At 42.6% G+C, this 19,690-nt stretch overlaps 2 protein-coding genes across 4 annotated transcripts in view; both read left to right on the forward strand.

The window, feature by feature from the left end:
• Window positions 1-5,032, forward strand: part of LOC308075195 (traf2 and NCK-interacting protein kinase-like) — a 126,624-nt gene extending 121,592 nt beyond the window's left edge. For all 3 annotated transcript variants that reach the window (XM_080414877.1, XM_080414875.1, XM_080414876.1), the window contains one exon: window positions 794-5,032. In XM_080414877.1, coding sequence (XP_080271003.1) covers window positions 794-877 — 84 coding nt within the window. In that variant the 3' untranslated portion in view covers window positions 878-5,032. The remainder of the gene's footprint in view (window positions 1-793) is intronic.
• Window positions 5,033-8,432: 3,400 nt separating this feature from the next.
• On the forward strand, window positions 8,433-19,202 carry slc2a2 (solute carrier family 2 member 2; the record flags this gene model as incomplete). Its single annotated transcript, XM_080414253.1, has 12 exons — window positions 8,433-8,453; window positions 9,115-9,237; window positions 11,491-11,699; window positions 12,374-12,498; window positions 13,282-13,397; window positions 14,085-14,247; window positions 15,312-15,418; window positions 15,837-15,917; window positions 17,088-17,192; window positions 17,422-17,523; window positions 18,067-18,270; window positions 18,623-19,202. 12 exons carry the CDS (start codon window positions 8,433-8,435, stop codon window positions 18,824-18,826), a joined length of 1,560 nt encoding a protein of 519 aa, XP_080270379.1. The 3' UTR covers window positions 18,827-19,202.
• Window positions 19,203-19,690: the final 488 nt, after the last annotated feature.

Raw genomic sequence — 19,690 nt, forward strand, 5'->3', positions numbered from 1 at the left:
CTAATGAAAGAAAATTGGTTATTTTCTGCGAGCAACGCTGTGCACAAATATGCACACTGCAGAATTTGATTTATCAGTCAAAATGTTTTTTCTTTTTTTTCTTTTTTCAAGCTGGTCAGTAACGTCCTACAGTAAATATTGCCGTCATATAGATCTGGTATAAATTAACCCATTAAGACCTGAAGCCGGTTCTACAAAATGTAAAAATCCCAACAGTATTCTGAAATACGTATGTTTCTGTATCAGTGGTGCTCAAACCTTTTCATGTCAAGGACCCCCTAAATGATTTGTATTTGGCCGTGGACCCCCATCTCAAAATATTTTGTTCCAGGGACCCCCCAGAAGCAAAGATTTGAGTTAAAAGTGTTTGCTTTAAAAGAATATATATATTCAATGATTTTCACACATTTTCACGATTTTTCAAAAATAGCAGATCTACAAGCTCATAGCACGGCACTCGGTGCCGCGCTATGAGCTTGTAGATCTGCAATTTTTCAATAGCCAAAGTGTAAAATAATGCTTTTTAGCTCAAATCAATAAATGACACAGATGCGTTCCAGGTCTTGATGGGTTAAAACATTTCACCATTTAGCATGAGGGGAACAAGCTATTGTGACTGAAAAAGCTGTTCTGGTAGAAAGAAAAAAAATTGGTCTTATACCGTATTTTTGGCTCGAGACTTTGAGCCATGGCTCTGTTCCACGGTTTTGGACATACAAGGTTCCCAGCTGACAGCAACGATATGCACAGCTTTAATCCATGTTTTTTTTTTTATGTGTGTTTATGTGTCCAGGTGTTCTTCGCGTCGGTCCGTTCTGGAGGAAGTAGCCAGGTCTTCTTCATGACCCTCAACAGGAACTCCATGATGAATTGGTGAAGAGCACGCCCACTGGCCCCATGCTGCCTCACTCCCCCCATTGGCCAGCCTATAGCAATCCATCTCAGCCCCGAGGCTTATCGCTCGCCAATCAAATCGACCGATGGACTTAGAAGAAGGCCAGAACTTGAACTCTTGAGACACTGGAGAGGCTAAAACACTGTAGAGAAAAAAAAGAAAAATGTCAAAGATATCGTAGAGAAGAAAACAAAATCAACTACAAATAAACAAAGACTTGATTCTAACTAAAGAGATATGTTACTATGGATACTCTGTTGGGTCAAACAGATGCCATCACTGCACAAGTGACTGGCGATACTGGTGCCACTGGCTATCTACAATCTCTTTCTTTCTCTTTCTCTCTCTCTCTCTCTCTCTCTCTCTCTCTCTCTCTGTCTCTCTGTCTCTCCTTCTCTCTGTGTTTCATTTTCAATGAACCAGTGCATTCAAAAGTCTTCAACAACTGTAGAACAACTGTAGAAACACACCTATACCCCTCTCTCTCCCCTGTCTCTACCTTTCCTTGTGTCCTTCCTACCTCTCCGGCGAGGCTGGTTGTCACGTCTCCTCTCTTTATCCGGCACCTCCACCCCTCCTCCAGTGTCCTTCTATCCATCTCCCCCATCCCACAATGGGAAGAATAGATACATCACATTTCATGTGGACATACAGTAGAGTAGTGTAGAACTAGACAACATGGCCGTGCGATTTGAGTGGAGGGGAGGGACCTCGAGTCAAGTCCCCCCTGAAACCTGGCGGGACTGCCTGATTTGACTTCCATCGTCTACTTGTCCTCCTCCTCTTCCTCACTCACTTCTCCTCGCCATCCTCTCCCTCTGTCTGACACTGGAGTCTGACCGCACATTTGGTTGTGTTGTTTGTGTTGTCAGAGGGAGGAAGGGGTGGTGGTGGGGCGACCGTATGCAAAGATGAAACCTGCGTCCCTTTAAGATGTCATCAACACGCCACCCAGATCCTGTCCGTCCCTCCCTCCCTCCCTCCCTATGACTCTTCCTCATCCCGTTGTCACCTTCGATCCCTCTCTCCTTAACTCTCAAGACTTTTAAAAACTCTGAAGGTGCTGCATCAGATATACTGTAACATTAACATGAACAAATGAGAGCGTCATTCTGTTCATCACAAATGTTTATTTTTTTCCTTCTTTCTTTTCTTCTCGTTTGTTCTTCCCTGTGTCTGGAGGCACTCTCAGCGTCCAAAACTTGTTGAATTGTACAGCACATCTATATATCTATGATTCAGGAGTGCACACATGTGTGTGTCTGTGTGTGTGTGTGTGTGTGTGTGTGTGTGTGTGTGTGTGTGTGTGTGTGTGTGTGTGCGTGTGTGTAAGTGTTTACACATGCCCTCGAGTGCATGTGTGGGACTGTATGGTGAAATGCCAGAGACAGAACAGAACAGAGAGAAGTGATGTTCCCATCTGAATCAGCGACATCAGCATCCAAACGAGACATTGAAATAAGTGTCCAGATAAAAAAAGAAAAAAAGAATGAAGCCACATTGTCTGTGTGCACGAACTTCACTTCACCCTGGCGCTGAGAAAGTGTCATTGGGTTATATTTACATGCACAAACATGGTTCTGGATGCTGTGGTCTTCAGGGCCCTGCATAATGGAAACACAGGGTTACTTTCGTAACCCCGGTTCTCCAAAACGAGTATTTGAAAGAGACCACCGTACACATGTAGCAGTAAAGCCTGATTTATACTTTGTCGTACGACTGTGTCGCGTTGTACGATGGAGTATAAATCGAGCCTATAGCCTGGATGAGCTCATATTTTCGTAGAGAAACCTGATTAAGACGGGGGGGGGGGGGATGCTGGGATAGCATGAACATGCCGTCTTAGCAGGCATACTAGCACATAAAACTAGCGTTTTCCATGTATTGTTGGGTTTGGCAGTCTGTCCTTTTCCATGGTGAAATTGAGAACATCGTTGCCGTCGGGTGAAAACCTCATGTGTCCAAAACTGTTGCTTTTCAGGATTCAAATGCAAAAATAGCCGATCAGCTATAGATCGGCTATTTTTGCTTCTTTTGTGTGACACTGTAGCATGAGGAAGAAGGGCATTAATTCACGAAAAACATAAAAAGTTCAAAGATAAGAGGTTTCTGCCGGAAAAGCAACGATATTCTGGTATGCTGCTCTATTCATGAACAAGCTCTGCACAGGAAAAACCCCGTTAATTTAACTCCCAAGATTGTACAAATGGCACCCATAAATGGGTCCCATTTATACACTCTCGGGAGTTATATTAACACTCTGTTTTTTTTACAGTGTGAGGATGTGTGTAAACGGAGTATATAGAATACCATCTTTAACTGAGATATTGACTTGTATCCGTAGTGTGAAAGCACTCGAAGGCTTACAAGGCAAAATTCTGAGTTAATTTAACTCTGAAATTGTAAACCTGGTAAATTCTTACATTTTAAGAGTTCCATTAAACCTGTATTGTACTGTGTACAAGGCATCCTCCAGTCACGCTCCTTCCTTGTCTGACCACTTCTTATGCTTAATTTAGGCCAGTGGTTTTCAACCTGTTGGCCCGGGGCCCTCTGGTGGGCCATGAGGATATTGCAAGCGGGCCCGCAAATAATTTGCAAAAACACTAAGATTTTATCGCTAAGAAATTAAAAACAATAAAGAAACTATTTCATGTATATTTCTTTCTTTAAAACCTTGAAAAACCTTGAAAAACCTTGTGTTTTCATTCTTATATCGATAAAAAGGAGCTTAAAGTATATTTTAGTTCCATTGAACACGATTAATTGATCATCAAAATAAACATGCTCTGAAAATGCATGCGGTCCACCCATTTGACCACGGAACACGGCAGCCTTTCGGCAGATGGGTGGGCCACGAACACTTGAAGATTTTCAAGTGGGCCCTGATCGAGAAGAGGTTGAGAACCACTGATTTTAGGCTATACTTCGTTGCGCGCCGGCGTCGTGTAGTAGATCTGCAAGCTCACACATCATGTTGCGATGCCCCGTTGTGAGCTTGTAGCTGTGCTATACCTGCGCGCAACAAAAGTATGAATCAGGTTTTATTTTTGGCTCCTGTTTGTTCAGTGCCTAGCATGATGTAAGCAAGAATTAAATGAAACCGCGGCCAACAAATTACTATTATTATTGTTGTGGTTGTTGACTGTAATTCACACATTTTCCTTGGGTTGCAATTTCTTTTTTTAACACGATGATATGATGTCTCTGTAATGGAGATTAACATTTATGACCTATACATAACTTGATTTATTCTCTGAACACTTTTGAAAGAGTACTAGATTAGTGTTTTTTTATTGTCATTTGTTACGGTTCCATCATTAACCCATATTGTTTAAATAATGTAACACTGCATTAAGAGTGGGCTATTGTATTAACCCATGCAGTACTCCATCAGCCCTTTTGGAAACAACATTTGCCAAGTTGCGATGCAGAGGGGAACCCTGGGAAATGTAAACGTTTCGACCAGCGAACATGTTTTTTGGTTAACAGAAATACATACAGTAGTGCAACACATATAAGATTACATCCAAACAATACAAGTTCTCCAACAAAGTAAAACAAAATAACTATGATTTTAAATGTTTATTTATTTCTTTACACGTATCAAAAGTAAGCCATTCTTTCCTGTTGTGTTGTCAAGGCCACCTTTATGTGGAGCAGCAGGTTAGGTTTACTGGTCAAGTCACTGTTAAGGGGAGCAGGCTAGAGTTTTTAGCAATAAAGAGCCATGCTGATCACAAGTGCTGTCTTCCCTGTGTGTGTGTGTGCCGTGCGTGCGTGTGAGAGAGAGAGTGTGTGCGTGTGAGAGAGTGTGTGTGTGTGTGTGTGTGTGTGTGTGTGTGTGAGGCAGTGGGCAACAGGCCGTGGATCTGTGTCCATCCTCAACCCTATATTTGTCCATCATGATGGTCACTCGTCTCATCGGTAAGGCTGGCGGTCATTACACACTGAGGTCTCTTCTTTAAAAATGATAAAACACTGTACAATTAATTCTTTTTTTTCTCCTTTTGTTTGTTCTAAATTTTGTTTTCTTCACCTGGAATGAGCATTAACTAATGTGCTGTTTTTTTTTGGGTTTATTTGTTTTGTAAAAGAAATGCTGTAAGAGAGAAATAAATGAAACTAGAACATTAATCTGTAATGCAGGGGTCTTATGTCAGTATAAAGCACATGCATGCGTGTCCATCTGTGTTATCAGACTGCTGATCGATCAGACAAGACACAATACAGTATTCATGATGGGTAGCATTTATACATCGTGCCTCAAAGATACACATCGCAATGGAATGTGTACAATATATTTGATTTGCATTTCATATGTTAGGTGTGTAGCCTAGACGATGAGGACCTTTCCCTTAATCTTCAGACATGACCTGTGCTTAATTAACCTACCCACAGCACTTTATGGTCGGGTATTGTAATTTGTCCTGGCTGTGTCCATGTGTGTTAGTGTATGTATGTGGACAAAATAACTAATTTGTGCAAACAACTTATGACGGGAATGATCATACCCTGAAGAGGCTATTCAAGATTATTCCAAGGTTCCTGTCAAATTCTGCATGAGTGAACAATAATTAATAGATTATATTTACGCACAAATATTTACACATTTGCAGAGACCATTTTGTGCATGTGCAATCAATTAAATGGGCACAAATATAGAAATCTTATCTTATATTCTTTGATGGGGTGGGGAGACAAACATGTTATCCACCCTGTGTCACTACTGATGATCTTTTTTTCTAATGGCTATTAACAACATCTGATGCATATGGACTCTATCTGAAGCCTTTTTCAAACTTTAGCTGGTCTACAACTTTCTTTTGTTTGTTTTTTAATTTAGAGTAGCCAATAATGTTTTTACCCCCTTTTTCTCCCCAATTTAGTCGTTTTGCCAATTCATTCCTCCCCACACACATTTCTGTGTTGTCACTGCTGTTTGCGAACGCAGCGGAAGGAGGCGCGCCGCGCCTCCGCGCATGTGGAGCTTACTATGAAACCGTGCTCGGCTTGTGTGTGTGCGTCTCCATGTCTGTCTCCGTGTGTGTCTCTGTGTGCGTGCACTGCCTCAGCCCTGTGTGCAGCCAAGTAAATGTCCAATATAGACGTACCATACATCAAATGAAAGGCCTTTGAAAACTGAACACACCTGTCAAGGTTGCGTTTAAGCCCGCCCCTTCCCCCGGAAGCCACGCCCCGGAGAAGGTTCCTAAAAACTCCCCATTGAAACCCCATGTTAAATGAAAAGTGCCCGAATCGCTCTACCCCCCCTAAGTGGGGGTCTACGAACAAATACTTCGGGCTCGGATTTTGGCTCCGCCCCCCGGAAGTGGGTGAAACAGCCACTTCAAACACTTTGTTGAATTGTTCAAAAACATTCAATTTTTTTTTTTTGTGAATTAGTATTTTTCTAAGATGCTCCTTTTAACGCAGATTTTTTTTGTATTTTTTATATATTTTTTTATTGGTTACTTTTTTTTAGATGATTTCTTTTCATTATCATTTAATTTTGTTGGCGTTCGCTTCCCGCGTTCGCGCGTCTTACTTGTGTATCCTACTACTGACTCACCTGCCAGTGAGGAGCCCCCACCAGGAGAATGTAGAGCCTTCGCGCTGCTCCTCCCGCCCAACACTCCCTGCCAACAGGTGCCGCCCCAGCCCGTAGGAATACAAATATTGTCTCTGTCTGTCTGTCCGTCCGTCCGTCCGTTGGCTAATCTCCGGCACCGTTGGCCAGATCGATGTGAAACTGTGCACACTCAAAACACATTTTTGGATATTATTTCTCCAACCGATTTTGTCCAAACATCACGCAAATCGGTACACGGCATCTCTATAGTCATTAAACCAAACGGGTCTGTCAGATTTTTCATTTTCCATCCTGATAGGCGAAGTTTGGCTTCCAAAGTTTGCAGGAGTGATCCGTTTGGAACAAAATGCCTCAAATCACGAACACAGTGTGTGATTGCCGTGAAACTTTGCACACACACTGCCACTAGGCAGAGGAAGAAATGCCACCCTACATTTTTCAAAGCGGTCTTTTTACCTATAACTAGACCGATCCACGTAAAACTTTGCACGCACACTCCCTAGAGGAAAAACCTCTGCCCTGCATTTTTCACATCAGCCTTTTGTAGCGCCATCAGGAGGCCGATCTTTGCAACTTTGCAGCACTTTTTCGAGTTAGATTAGTTTTTTCTTCTCCACAATGTTAAGCATGGATGAATGAATTTAGGCAGCATGTTGTTTAGACGGATGCCTTTACCTGGTATCCTAGTTTCTTTGAGGCACTACATTGTTCTCTCTGCACCCTACTTATTTTGACAGTTTTAACTAGTTTGTTGACGAGAGTTCATGCCTACCCTGCTTAACCCATTAAGACCGGGAAGGGAACGCATCTGTGTCATTTTAAGATGTCTTTGGCTATTCAAAAATAGCAGATATACAAGCTCATAGCGCGGCACCGAGTGAGCTTGTAGATCTGCTATTTATTTGAAAAATCGTGAAAATGTGTGCAAATCTTTGAATATCTATTTTTCCATAGTGAACATTTTTAACTCTTATTACAACTTCTGGGGGGTCCCCGGAACAAATTATTTTTGAGATGGGGGTCCACGGCCAAAATTCATATAATTTTGGCTGTCCTTGACATGAAAACGTTTGAGAACCACTGATTACAGCAACATAAGTTTTTTTTCAAAAAACTGTTTCCATCTCTCTTGTCTGGCCATTTATTATGCAAGAGTGTGTTTTTGAGAGATCCAAGGCCAGTGAACCTCAGACTTTGTTCCGTCCCTCGGAAGTATATCATTAACCCTAAACCTGTGTGTTTTGCTGCGTGTGTGTATTTGTAAGATAGAGGGAGAGCTAAGTGCTGCCCAGATGTCCTCACTAGAGAGCTAACACCATGTAAACCAAATCAGCAACACTGCATTTGATATCAGTATTATCCATGGCACTATGTTACTGTAAATTACATTTGAGATTTGATTTGAGATATTTCAAAATCTGCACCACTTGATAGAATACATTTACACACACTTAGATCTATGCGTGTTTCACTCTATAATGCATATATCTAGGTGTGCGGAAATATCTCCTATAAGTGTTTCACAAAGGTTTAGCTGGGTTGAAGAGGTGGTCACCTAATACAATGCTTAATGGCTGTGATTGATTATTCTTTTTAATGCTTTGCAGGCAGATATTGATCTTCTTATCTACAGGTTGTGTATTCATAGGAAATTATTTTTTTGATAGCAGACATGTGCGTGCATGTGCATCTCTGCATGTCCTTTAATAATCTGTGTGTGTGTGTGTGTGTGTGTGTGTGTGTGTGTGTGTGTGTGTGTGTGTGTGCGGGTGTGTGTGTGTGTGTGTGTGTGTGTGTGTGTGTGTGTGTGTGTGTGTGTGTGTGTGTGTGTGTGCAGATTAGAACGTGGACACAGCGTGATCAATGTGGAGGCTTCACTGATGATTACCTGAGGACACATGCACACAGACACATTGTCTCTGGGAAGGTTTACACTCTGGACCCATGGAGTCGTCAGGAGGAAAGGTAAGGTAATTCTTCACTAAAACTTTTTAAACTTGTGTTAATTGTTATTTGATGGCACATTATTTTATAATTATAATTATATATTATAACATCAAATCATAATCTGAGGTTGTAAATGCACATACAATCTTTACAGCTAGATGTTACAGATCAAGAATGATAGTGAGAAAGATAGACAGAGTGTTTTGCACAGGATCATTTCAGTTTTTAATGACGGGCACTCGGGCTGTGATGTCGGGCAGTGATGTCGCTGTTTCGTTGTAAGGTGCTAATCATTTTTTGTGACTGTCATGTCATTTTTTGTAACATACGTTTTTGTTTAGAAAAAAGTGTTCTGTTAACAGTGTTGAACTGAAGAGTGTTGCTCATATCACTTAAATGACAGCAAATTAAGTATTTATTATGACATAAAATCAAATAAAAATGAGATTGTGTCATTAAAAAGATCACATTTATAAATTGATTTACTTCTGGCAGAAATGTATTCGTTTATTTCTTGGTGTCAATCCACAGCCTGCAGAGGCAGAGAAGAACCTTGTTACTGAAGGGGTATAAGAATAGCAAGCAGATGCATTTGTGTGTGTATTTCTCTATGTGTGTCTGTGTTTGCCTGTCTGGAAATGCACTGTGTCTCTGCATGTGTTTGTGTGTAAATATATAGACTATTGATTACTGTTCACTCTTCCAGCAGTTGACAGGGACCTTAGCAGTGGCCGTCTTCACTGCAGCCCTGGGGTCCCTGCAGTATGGCTACAGTCTGGGAGTTATCAACGCACCACAGAAGGTACTGTATCCTAATTATAATACACTATTTGTATAGCATATTTCGTACACAAACAATTGATAAATAAAGTGTTGTCACCTAGGCTTCTTGTAAATACAGATACTGTACACCTGGGGGTGCAAGCATCTCGTTCTATTTACCTCTGCCAGGCCGGAAGGAAGAGATGATGTTTGAGATGGGAATTTGTCGCCCCAGTTTGTGTGTCTGTGTATGTCCTCTCTATGTGTGCACAGCTCATCTCGGAAACCGGTAGACTGATTAGCGTCATACTCACAATATTTTTGTGCACGCTGACGGTAGGCCAAGGAAGATTCTTCAAATCGGCCTCATGGTCACTACTAGGTGACCTACTGTACTATGTTGCAACATGCAGGTTCTTCCATGGCCCCCTGGGAGTGCGCGTGTACAATTTCATGCCGATTGGTCCAGCGGTGCCGGAGGTTAGCTGCTGACTGACTGACAGACAGACAGACAGACAGACAGATGGACGGACAGACTCACAGGACCGAAAACATAATCCCTGCCCCCGCCGTTCCGGCCTGGAGGGATAATAATCTTGTTTGTAGCATGAAACTATCCTGATACATGATACAGCATCAAACTGTCTTGTGTACAGGTACATACAGTACCATACGTAAGAGTAAAAATAAATGTGGTTGGCTCCCCAGACATTGTAGCAACATAAGTAATAGTAATAAACAAAAAGAATAGTAATGATAAAATAATGATATAAAAGTAATGATATAAAAATGGTTTTTATTAGAGGTACCTTAATACCTTGGTGCTACAGTGGTTAAAATGCTGCACTTGAAAAGCAGAGACTGTGAAGGTACAGTACATGTAGTTTGTTCAAATCAAACTAAATTTCGGTCTTTAATTCCCAGTCATGTTTGCTGTGCCAGCGTGGCACAAGCGAAAAGTCAGGGGTTTATAAAGCGACGGTGCCAGGTTCAAAATTCTAAAGTCCAGAGGGAAGTACGCACATCCCAACAAAAAGAAATCAGGTGCTGCTCCTCACCTTACAAAGACTGAAAATAAAGATGCACCAGGACCAAGATTCAAACTACCAAACTCTGAATTGTGAAGCCCCATCTTTACTCTTGCGCCTCCACTCTTTTCACACTATTGAGATGTTCGTGGTCATATTTAAGGTTGAAGGGAGAGGTGGCAGGTCAAAACACATCTCCCTCTGACAGAATCTAGATACATCTAGCCTACTGATGATCAGGGTTCCTTATGACACAACTACTGAGATTTAGGTTATTGGTTATTAGGTTATTATTTAGGTTATCAGAATCCTATGTGCATAAGTATGTCCTTGTCATCAGTAGCATTCAAGCCTCCTTAGCACACAAAATATGTCAGTGATTTGTAAGCACAAGGTTCTTAGTTTGAAATCAGTGCTTGGAACAGTTTTATTCTGCATCCTATGAGGTTAAGTATATTGTGAGTGGACCTTTTTGGCACTCGCCGACAAAACCCCTGATCTGACGCAGATCGGGCTTTGATCGCCGAGGTTTTGCTCGCTGTGTGTGAAAGGCTCTGCGAGGCAGCCCAGCCTGGTGGAGATATGCGCTCCGCGGAGCACCCATTTATAGTTTGTCTCCATTCCTGAGATATCACTGATGTCATTTTGACCTTGATTGTGACCTTGACCTTTGACGTTATCGACCCAAAAGTTATCGACCCCTGTCACAGTTGTCGACCTAGTTCTGTCTGTTCAAGGACAGACAGACACATACTGGAGATAAATACCAGTGGGAGAGAACAAGACAAAACTAGATAGCAATCCTCGCCAGGCCGGATTGCTTACCCAGGGCTGTGTTGCAACCTGTTATAGCAAAGAATTGTGTGGCAGTTCTTCATTGGCCTAGTAGTAGCAGCAAATATAGCTATACAAAATAGCTATAATTTGAGTGCATGCATGCTGGCGTGCGTGTGCATGCGTGCCTGTCTGTGTGTCAGCCCAGTGCATTTGTGTCCATTTTGTCCACACACACACACGCACACACGCACGCACGCACGCACGCACGCACAGGCACACACACACACACACACACACACACACACACACACACACACACACACACACACACACACACACACACACACACACACACACACACACACACACACACACACACACACACACACAGTTGCTAAACATGCAGTACACTTTATGTGCACGCACCTGTACGTGGAGATGGTCCTCAATCTACCTTTTGCTGATCAACCGATATGTCTCTTTCACAGATCATTGAGAAGCATTATGGGCGGTCCCTGGGGGTGTGGTCAGAGAAGTCTGCCATCCTATCAGAAAACAACAACACAGAGCACCAAGAGCTTGCGCCAGGTGCACACCCCGCCGTGATCATGTATTGGTCTCTGTCTGTGGCGATCTTCTCCATTGGAGGCATGGTTTCCTCCTTTCTGGTGGGCTTCATTGGAGATCTGAGAGGGAGGTGAGAGGAGAGTATACAGTAGCACACTGGTTATCAAAGAGTGGGGTCCAGGGACCTGGGTGAGTGCCAGCTAAATGATTGATAGTTAGGAATCAAATGGATCCTTATGGGTCTGTAACTCTGACAACGTACAAACACATACAATGTACATTTTGTACACTCTCAATGAACACTGAGGATTTTAGAGAGTAGATTGGGGTCCCAGAGATAGAAATGTTATCAAATGGGGGTCTGTGGTCTAATATGCTGTATAAACTAGGGGTCCTTTGAAATGAAAAAGGACCCCCAGCAGACCAGAGGAGAGGAGAAGTAAATGTGCTCTTAAAGGGATAGTTCACCCCCAAAATGACTTTTTTTCTATCGATTAGTCACCCCATGTTTTTGTCGCATTCCTAAGCCAATAATTTGATGACCGGCAGCGGTTCCGGTAGGTCGGAGACACAAAGAGTCTCCTTTGTGTCTCCTACCGCTGCCTACCGGTCCGCTGGTCATCAAATTATTGGCTTAGGAATGCGACAAAAGCAAAGTCTCCATGGGGTGACTAATCAATAGAATTTTTATTTGATTTTTTTGGTGAACTATCCCTTTAATGTCCGTTGACGGGAGATATCCAGAGAGGAAATAACTCTGTCTGTCTGTCTGTCTGTCTGTCTGTCTGTCTGACTGTGTTTCAGAGTGAAGGGGATGCTGATGGTGAATGTACTGGCTGTGGCGGCTGGTCTGTTGATGGGGTTGTGCAAAATGTGGAAACCTCACATCATGGTCATCTCCGGCCGTGCAGTCATGGGCTTCTACTGTGGTATGCTGCCTATTATGACATGGCCAAAATAGGGATGCTAGGGTTCATTTGGTAAACTTACCCTGTGTCAGCCTTCTGATTAGTCCCTGACCGACCAACCAGCAGGCTCCTTCCGCCTTGTTCCGCCCTGGTTCGCGTTGTTTATGCTGAGTTAGCCAAAACCATTGGAAAATATCCAGCTTTTGGAGGGGGAAAATAATAATAAAAAACGTTATGCCCAGTCACCATACTGCACCAGAGATGGTCCTTTTTACTGAGGCCAAGTTTAAAATAAGAATTGAATACATTAAGTATCAATACGAGGGAACTGGAAAAACAGTTTTTTTCAATGGTAGTGGATGCAGAGAGTGGATTTTTGTCCAACCAAGCAACGACAACCAATGGGCGAGAAGAGTGGCAGGACCACGGGCGGGAGTCACAATTTAATATTACGCTGGGGTTACAGTGAATTAAACTGTGAAAGTAGAAGGTCCCAGGTTCGAGCCCCAGCAATGTGTCGAGGTGTCCCTGAGCAAGACACTCAACCCCTAAATGCCCCTGAGAAGCACTCAGCTGGGTGAGGCTGAAAACGGAATTTCCCCCGTGGGATCATGAAATGGGTCTTTTTATTTATTTTTATTATTATTAATTGCGAAAGGTCCAACTTGTGGCCAGCCTTCGAAGCCCATCATGATGCCTGTGTGAACACGCCAAATTCAATTTAGTTTTGCGTCTACTGTTTTACGTATTGTATAGCCTACGGTGCACTCAGTGTGTGCTTTTTGTTGTTTGTTTGTGTTTAAGGCTTGACGTCAGGGCTGGTACCTATGTACATAGGAGAGATAGCTCCTAAGGCCTACAGAGGAGCTCTGGGTACACTACACCAGCTGGCTATAGTCACCGGTATCCTAATAAGTCAGGTGAGACACACACAAGGCGCGGACACACACACACGCACGCACGCACGCACGCACGCACGCACGCACGCACGCACACAATATCCATTGTATGTGTGTATGTGTGTGTGACAGTGGTGGAAAAAGTACTCAATTGCTTTACTTAAGTAAAAGTACCAATACTGCAATATAAAAATACTCTGTTACAAGTAAAAGTCCAGAATTCAAAATGTACTTGAGTAAAACTATTGGCATCAATACTACAATATTTAAAATATACAATATTTGAAAATAGCAGATCTACAAGCTCACAACGCCTCACACCGCGACACGTTGTGAGCTTGTAGATCGGCTATTTTCAAATAGCCTATTTATAAAATAGAGCTGAGGTGGTTAATGTATGTTTCATAAAATCATAATTTATATATGAAAAGTTATTAGTAACTAATGTTTTCAAATAATTGTAGTGGAGTAAAAGTACAATATTTGCCTCTGCGATGTAGTGGAGTAGAAGCAAAAGTATTGGAAATTGGAAATACTCAAGTAAAGTACAAATACCTCAACATTGTACTTAAGTACAGTTGTGTGTGTGTGTGTGTGTGTGTGTGTGTGTGTGGGTGTGGGTGTGTGTGCGTGTGAGTATACATATGGTTTATGTTCTGTCCATATGTGTGTTTGTCTGTGTGTGTGTGTGTGTGTGTTTGTTTGTAGGTGATAGGCTTGGATTTCCTGCTTGGTAATGATGCAATGTGGCCCCTGCTGCTGGGACTGTCTGGGGCTCCAGCAATATTACAGTCCCTCCTGCTGCCTCTCTGCCCCGAGAGCCCTCGATACCTGTACATCAAACTTGGCAAGGAGAACGAGGCCCGCAAGAGTAAGAGACACACAAGCACATCTGCATGAGAAAGCAAACATCTCTACCACTGTGGTTCTCAAACCTTTTTATTCCAAGGACCCCCATAACTCTGAGAGTGTACAAATGTAGCCCAAATGGACCCGCCAGGTCTGTAGTCTGTACACTCTCAGAGTTACAGACCTGTACGGGTCCATTTGCAAACCCCCTCAAGGAACCCTGAGGGTCCCCCTGGACCCCACTTTGAGAACCACTCCGCCAAAGGTGTTATAACACTTGAAACCCACCAGGCACACAAGCATGAGCGCACGGACACTGATTTTCTTCTGCTCCACGTTAACCACTTAAACTCCAGCATCCGTATTGTGGGGAAAGCTTTCGCAGAAAACCCCCCCCCCACATCGACAAGCTCACAACGTGTCGCGCTACGACGCGTTGTGAGCTTGTCGAACGGCTATTTTCAGCAACAGCTATCCCCACAATAATAGAAAACAGAAAAGACACTAGCATAGAGCCCTGAGGGCCGCCGCCATATGGGGTCTAATCTCGGTGAATGCAGATACTCTCACTGGCTGCGCACAGACGTTCCACTCGCCCACGTGAAGAAGAGAGAAAAAGGTTTGTCCTCGCGCATTCTCATTGAAATGCATTGACCAGACGTCCCTCTGTGGCCAGGTTTGGCGAGAACAGTCTTGCGCAAACCTGCGCGTACAATCGGCTTCTGGGCTACTCTGCTACGTTCACTCCCTTTTGATCCCCGTGGCAAACCACATCACAGATGAGCCCCCAATCCAATGTAACCAGCAAACCGTGCTTTCCCTCATGGGAAACCAAACATCTAACTCTGTCAATCCAAGGGGGATGTAGGACTTCAATTCTATCGCACACTTTCATTTTATTACATTTCTTTAAATATATTTTATTATTCTCATGCTCCTACTCTCCTACCATCCCCTCTCTCCTCTTTCCCTCTATCATCTCTGTCTTCCGCTCCCCCCTCTCTCCCTTCTACCATCCTCTCCTGTCTTTCTGTCTCTTGCCATCCATCCCTGTGTCCCTCTCTCTCTCTCTCTCTCCTCGCCAAGGCCTGCTTCGCTTCAAGGGGGTGTATGACCCCACGCCTGATCTCGAGGAGATGAGGATAGAGAAGGAGGAGGCTGACAAGCAGGAGAGGGTCTCTATCCTCTCCTTGGTACGTCCCTATGGAAAGGACCACTGCTGGGCTGGGGGGGGGGAATGGCAAAAAAAAGAGAGATTTGTGACATTCATTTTTATAGAGCGCTACAGTACATCACTTTGTATGTAAGGCATTTAAGCTGACATTCTCAGCCAAAGCAACTTACACAAGAGCAGAATAAGCTTACAGTCCAATGTCACCAATATTAGGAGCAAACAATAGCTGCAAATGGACAGAGCATAGAGCTTCTTGGGATACTTTTAAGTTTGTGCAAGGGGCATGTGCATAATAGTGACACAATCTGATACAACAGGATTCAATTGCTAAGATTTTGTTTATTTGTACAATGCATGGATGGATAGAGTTAATATGGTGCATTAGCCTACCGTTTCCTTGAGTGATTCTTTAACATATGTCTCGTGCTCCTCTCTAGATACGATCCACGGTGTATAGACAGCAGCTGATTGTGGCCCTCGTGATGCACCTCTCCCAGCAGTTCTCTGGCATCAATGCTGTGAGTAGAAAGCGTGCTTATTCAGAACTCTGCCCGTCTCTTGCTCAGTTCCCTTCAGTTTAACTGAAGAAATGTATTGGTCCAAGAGAAGATCAATCTGACATGGTCAGAGCATATGAATTGAGCATTTGCAAAACAGTTCAACGTCACTGTGGCAATTTAGTCATCTCTAAGTTTCTCTCTGGGCAGACAAAAATGTAAATACAGTAATGTTTACTGTTGTGATTTCAGCCCCACTTCTGACACCAAATTGCTGTGATTTCAGTTGACCAACCATGTAGTCACTAAAGAGAAGTTTTCAGTTGAGTCCAGTGGTGGAAAGTAACAAAGTACATGTAATTAAGTACTGTACTTAAGTACAATTTTGAGGTATTTGTACTTTACTTGAGTATTTCCAATTTCCAATACTTTTACTTCTACTCCACTACATCTCAGAGGCAAATATTGTAATTTTACTCCACTACAATTATTTGAAAACTTTAGTTACTAGTTACTTTGCAGATATAAATTATTACGTTATAAAACATACATGAACCACTTTAACCTATTTTATACCTAGGCTATTTGAAAATAGCCGATCTACAAGCTCACAACGCGTCGCGTTGTGAGCTTGTAGATCTGCTATTTTCAAATATTTTAGCACTTTTACTTTTGGTACTCTAAGTACATTTTGATGCCAATACTTTTGTACTTTTTACTCAAGTAAATTTAGAATTCTGGACTTTTACTAGAGTATTTCTAGAGTATTTCTATATTGCAGTATTGGTACTTTTACCTAAGTAAAGAATTTGAGTACTTTTTCCACCACCTGGTTGAGTCGCGTGCGCACACAACATGATGACACCAGGGGGTATCACACGACAAGTTCTGAAGTTTGATACACTATAGAGAATATACACAGGATTGGACACTGATGGGACCAGAAGATATGAGACGAGGACAAGAACAGAATGGATAGAATAGAGCATGCATCTCGTATATTTGTGCACAGGTGTCAGGTCTGATAAAGTAGTTGATGGTCATCGTATCACGGGTTATCAACTAAATATGTGATTCACCACATGTGTGTTCTGGGTCAAGCACATAGGTAAGGTAGAAGGTAATTCACGACAGTTACTTATAGTGAAAATGAATTGAGACAGACATTGACTGCTCATATTTGTCTCTCAGATCTTCTATTACTCGACGGCCATCTTCGAACGGGCTGGAGTCGGTCACCCGGTCTACGCCACCATCGGAGTAGGGGTCATCAACACGGTCTTCACTATGGTGTCTGTGAGTAGATACGCACACACGCATGCACAAGCATATTATCACATTAAACATGTGCATATTCAACTTTCCTGACCGCTGGTGTGCTGAGGGCTGGCACTGTGGCAAAATGTACGTAAAACGCCATGTTCCAACCAAGGGCCACGTGACCACAGTCAGTTACAACATGTACAAATATTGCACTGAAAAAACAACAACAATGCATTTAAAGATAGACATGTGTATGTTCTAGGTGGCTCTGGTGGACAGGGCTGGCAGGCGCTCTCTGACTCTGGTTGGTCTTGCAGGGATGTGCTGCTGTGCCATTGCCATGACAGTGGGCCTCAACTTTCAGGTTTGTCTAGTCAGCCTAGTATAACCTGCTGTTCGTCATCTGCAATGCAATGGCAGAGGCTCATTGAGGCCCCATCACCCTTTTTTTCAAATTCCTCACTTTCTGCCTTCCCGTTGCTACTGTATATTTCAATTCTTTCTATAGTTATTAATTGACAACTCATGTTTTGGGAGATTACATAATCAGGGCTGGTTGTGTTTTAGCCACAAAAAACTGCACCATTTCAGTGTCTACGTTGACGAGGAAATGACACCCCAACCTATGAGGTGCCAGTGGGGTGAACATCTGTATTATTTTGTTTACAGTTTATGTATAACTTTTGCTAATAAGAATAATAGTAATAATAATAATAATATTTTAGTTGTAACATTCTAAGTAGTTTGAGCAGTTGTGAAAATGTGTCTTTCATATTCAGAATAATGCCAAGAAGAAATCAGGGTTCTAGTAACATCTTGTGGATATGCAACCCTTATCATGGATACATGAGAAACACCTTAAACGTTCTTGTTCTACTGTAAGTGACTTATGCCCTCTCCTCTTCAGAATGAATACTCATGGATGAGCTACGTCAGCATGGCAGCCATTTTCATGTTTGTCAGCTTCTTTGAAATTGGCCCTGGTCCTATCCCATGGTTCATAGTGGCTGAGCTGTTCAGCCAAGGACCGCGGCCGGCAGCCATTGCTTTGGCTGGCTGCTGCAACTGGACTAGCAACTTTATAGTAGGCATGACCTTCCCTTACATACAGGTGAGCACACAAACACGCATGAAAACAAACGCCCACGCACATATACACATACACAGCGTTATTTCAACTACAGGTTTTTTTTCTTCTATTATTATTTTAATTGTTATGTGGGTTTCCTTTGGGTACTCTGGTTTCCTCCCACACATGTTCAGTACTGTACATACTCCTGCCATTGCCCTTCACCAAGTTACTGTCATTTACACCTGCAGTGTGGCCGCTCACTCCTAAGTAGTTAGGATGGGTCAAATACAGAGGACAAATCTCCCCAACCTCTCAAACTAGAGCTAAAGAAATAGAGCTATGGGAAATGTGTTCTTTAATTAACATGACCATTTTATTGTATTTCCTCCAGGAATGGTTGGGGAGTTATGTATTCATTCTGTTCGCTGGATTTCTCCTTGCCTCGACTGTGTTTATTTACCTCCGGGTACCTGAGACCAAGGGGAAAACCTTCGAAGAAATTGCCGCTGTATTCCAGAAGGGCAAGAAAAAGGTGCCCCCTGGACCCATCGCCGATACTGAACTGGAGAAACTCAAATCAGCCACGGACGCCTGAGTACAGTATATTTGGCATTGTGTGTGTGTGTGTGTGCGCTTTCACACACATACAGTAGGCTATTGTACGATGCATTACAGGCAAATGGGGGGACCCTGTGAAGACGGATTTATACTTAGTTACATGCCTGTGTCGTGCTCTGAAAACAGACCTACTGTATGTTCCCTCAGTTTGGGGTTAGAGATGGGGTTAGTGTTAGTTTTGAGGGAACATTTTGGTGCATGATACAGTGCTCAACGAAGTATATTAAGCCCTTTAGTGTTTGTATGTGGGACGTCGTCCCTAGGAGCTTGTTCGGAATTCAGTGCTTTCTCAAGGACAATTGAGCAGGTTATAGACAAGGGACTTGAACTTCAGGTCCTCTGGTTAGAGGGCAGTTCCTCCATCACCCTTACAAATGTATTATACAGTATGTGATAAACATATAATGCCGGTTGTTACAGTAGGATACACCATGACACACCATTACACATCAATGTAAGCTAATACAGAAACTGAACATTATGAGGACAGTCTTTTGTATATCTGGAGTTTTGTTTACATAGTTTTCTCAAAACTACAAGCCTCTCTTGCAGTATTACCTATTTTCCCAAGTCCAAATAAACATTAGTCTGGTTAACAACTACCTATACTGAAGAATGTTTGCTGAAGAATGTACACAATGTATATTACCCAAATAAAATAAATTACATATAAAGAAAATCATAATGCTTGAAAGAACATTGTGTTGTTTCTGTTTTTGCGTTGCAGCAAATCAGAGTAGTTTATGTTGTGGATATACTCAACACTCCTATCTGGCAAGCGGCCATGGTGCTGATTCAGCATAGGTAGTGCAGACAGGTGGCAGTCAACGAGAGAATAACA

Source organism: Gymnoscopelus braueri, assembly GCF_963280865.1.
Source record: "Gymnoscopelus braueri genome assembly, chromosome: 19".
Lineage (NCBI taxonomy): Eukaryota > Metazoa > Chordata > Actinopteri > Myctophiformes > Myctophidae > Gymnoscopelus > Gymnoscopelus braueri.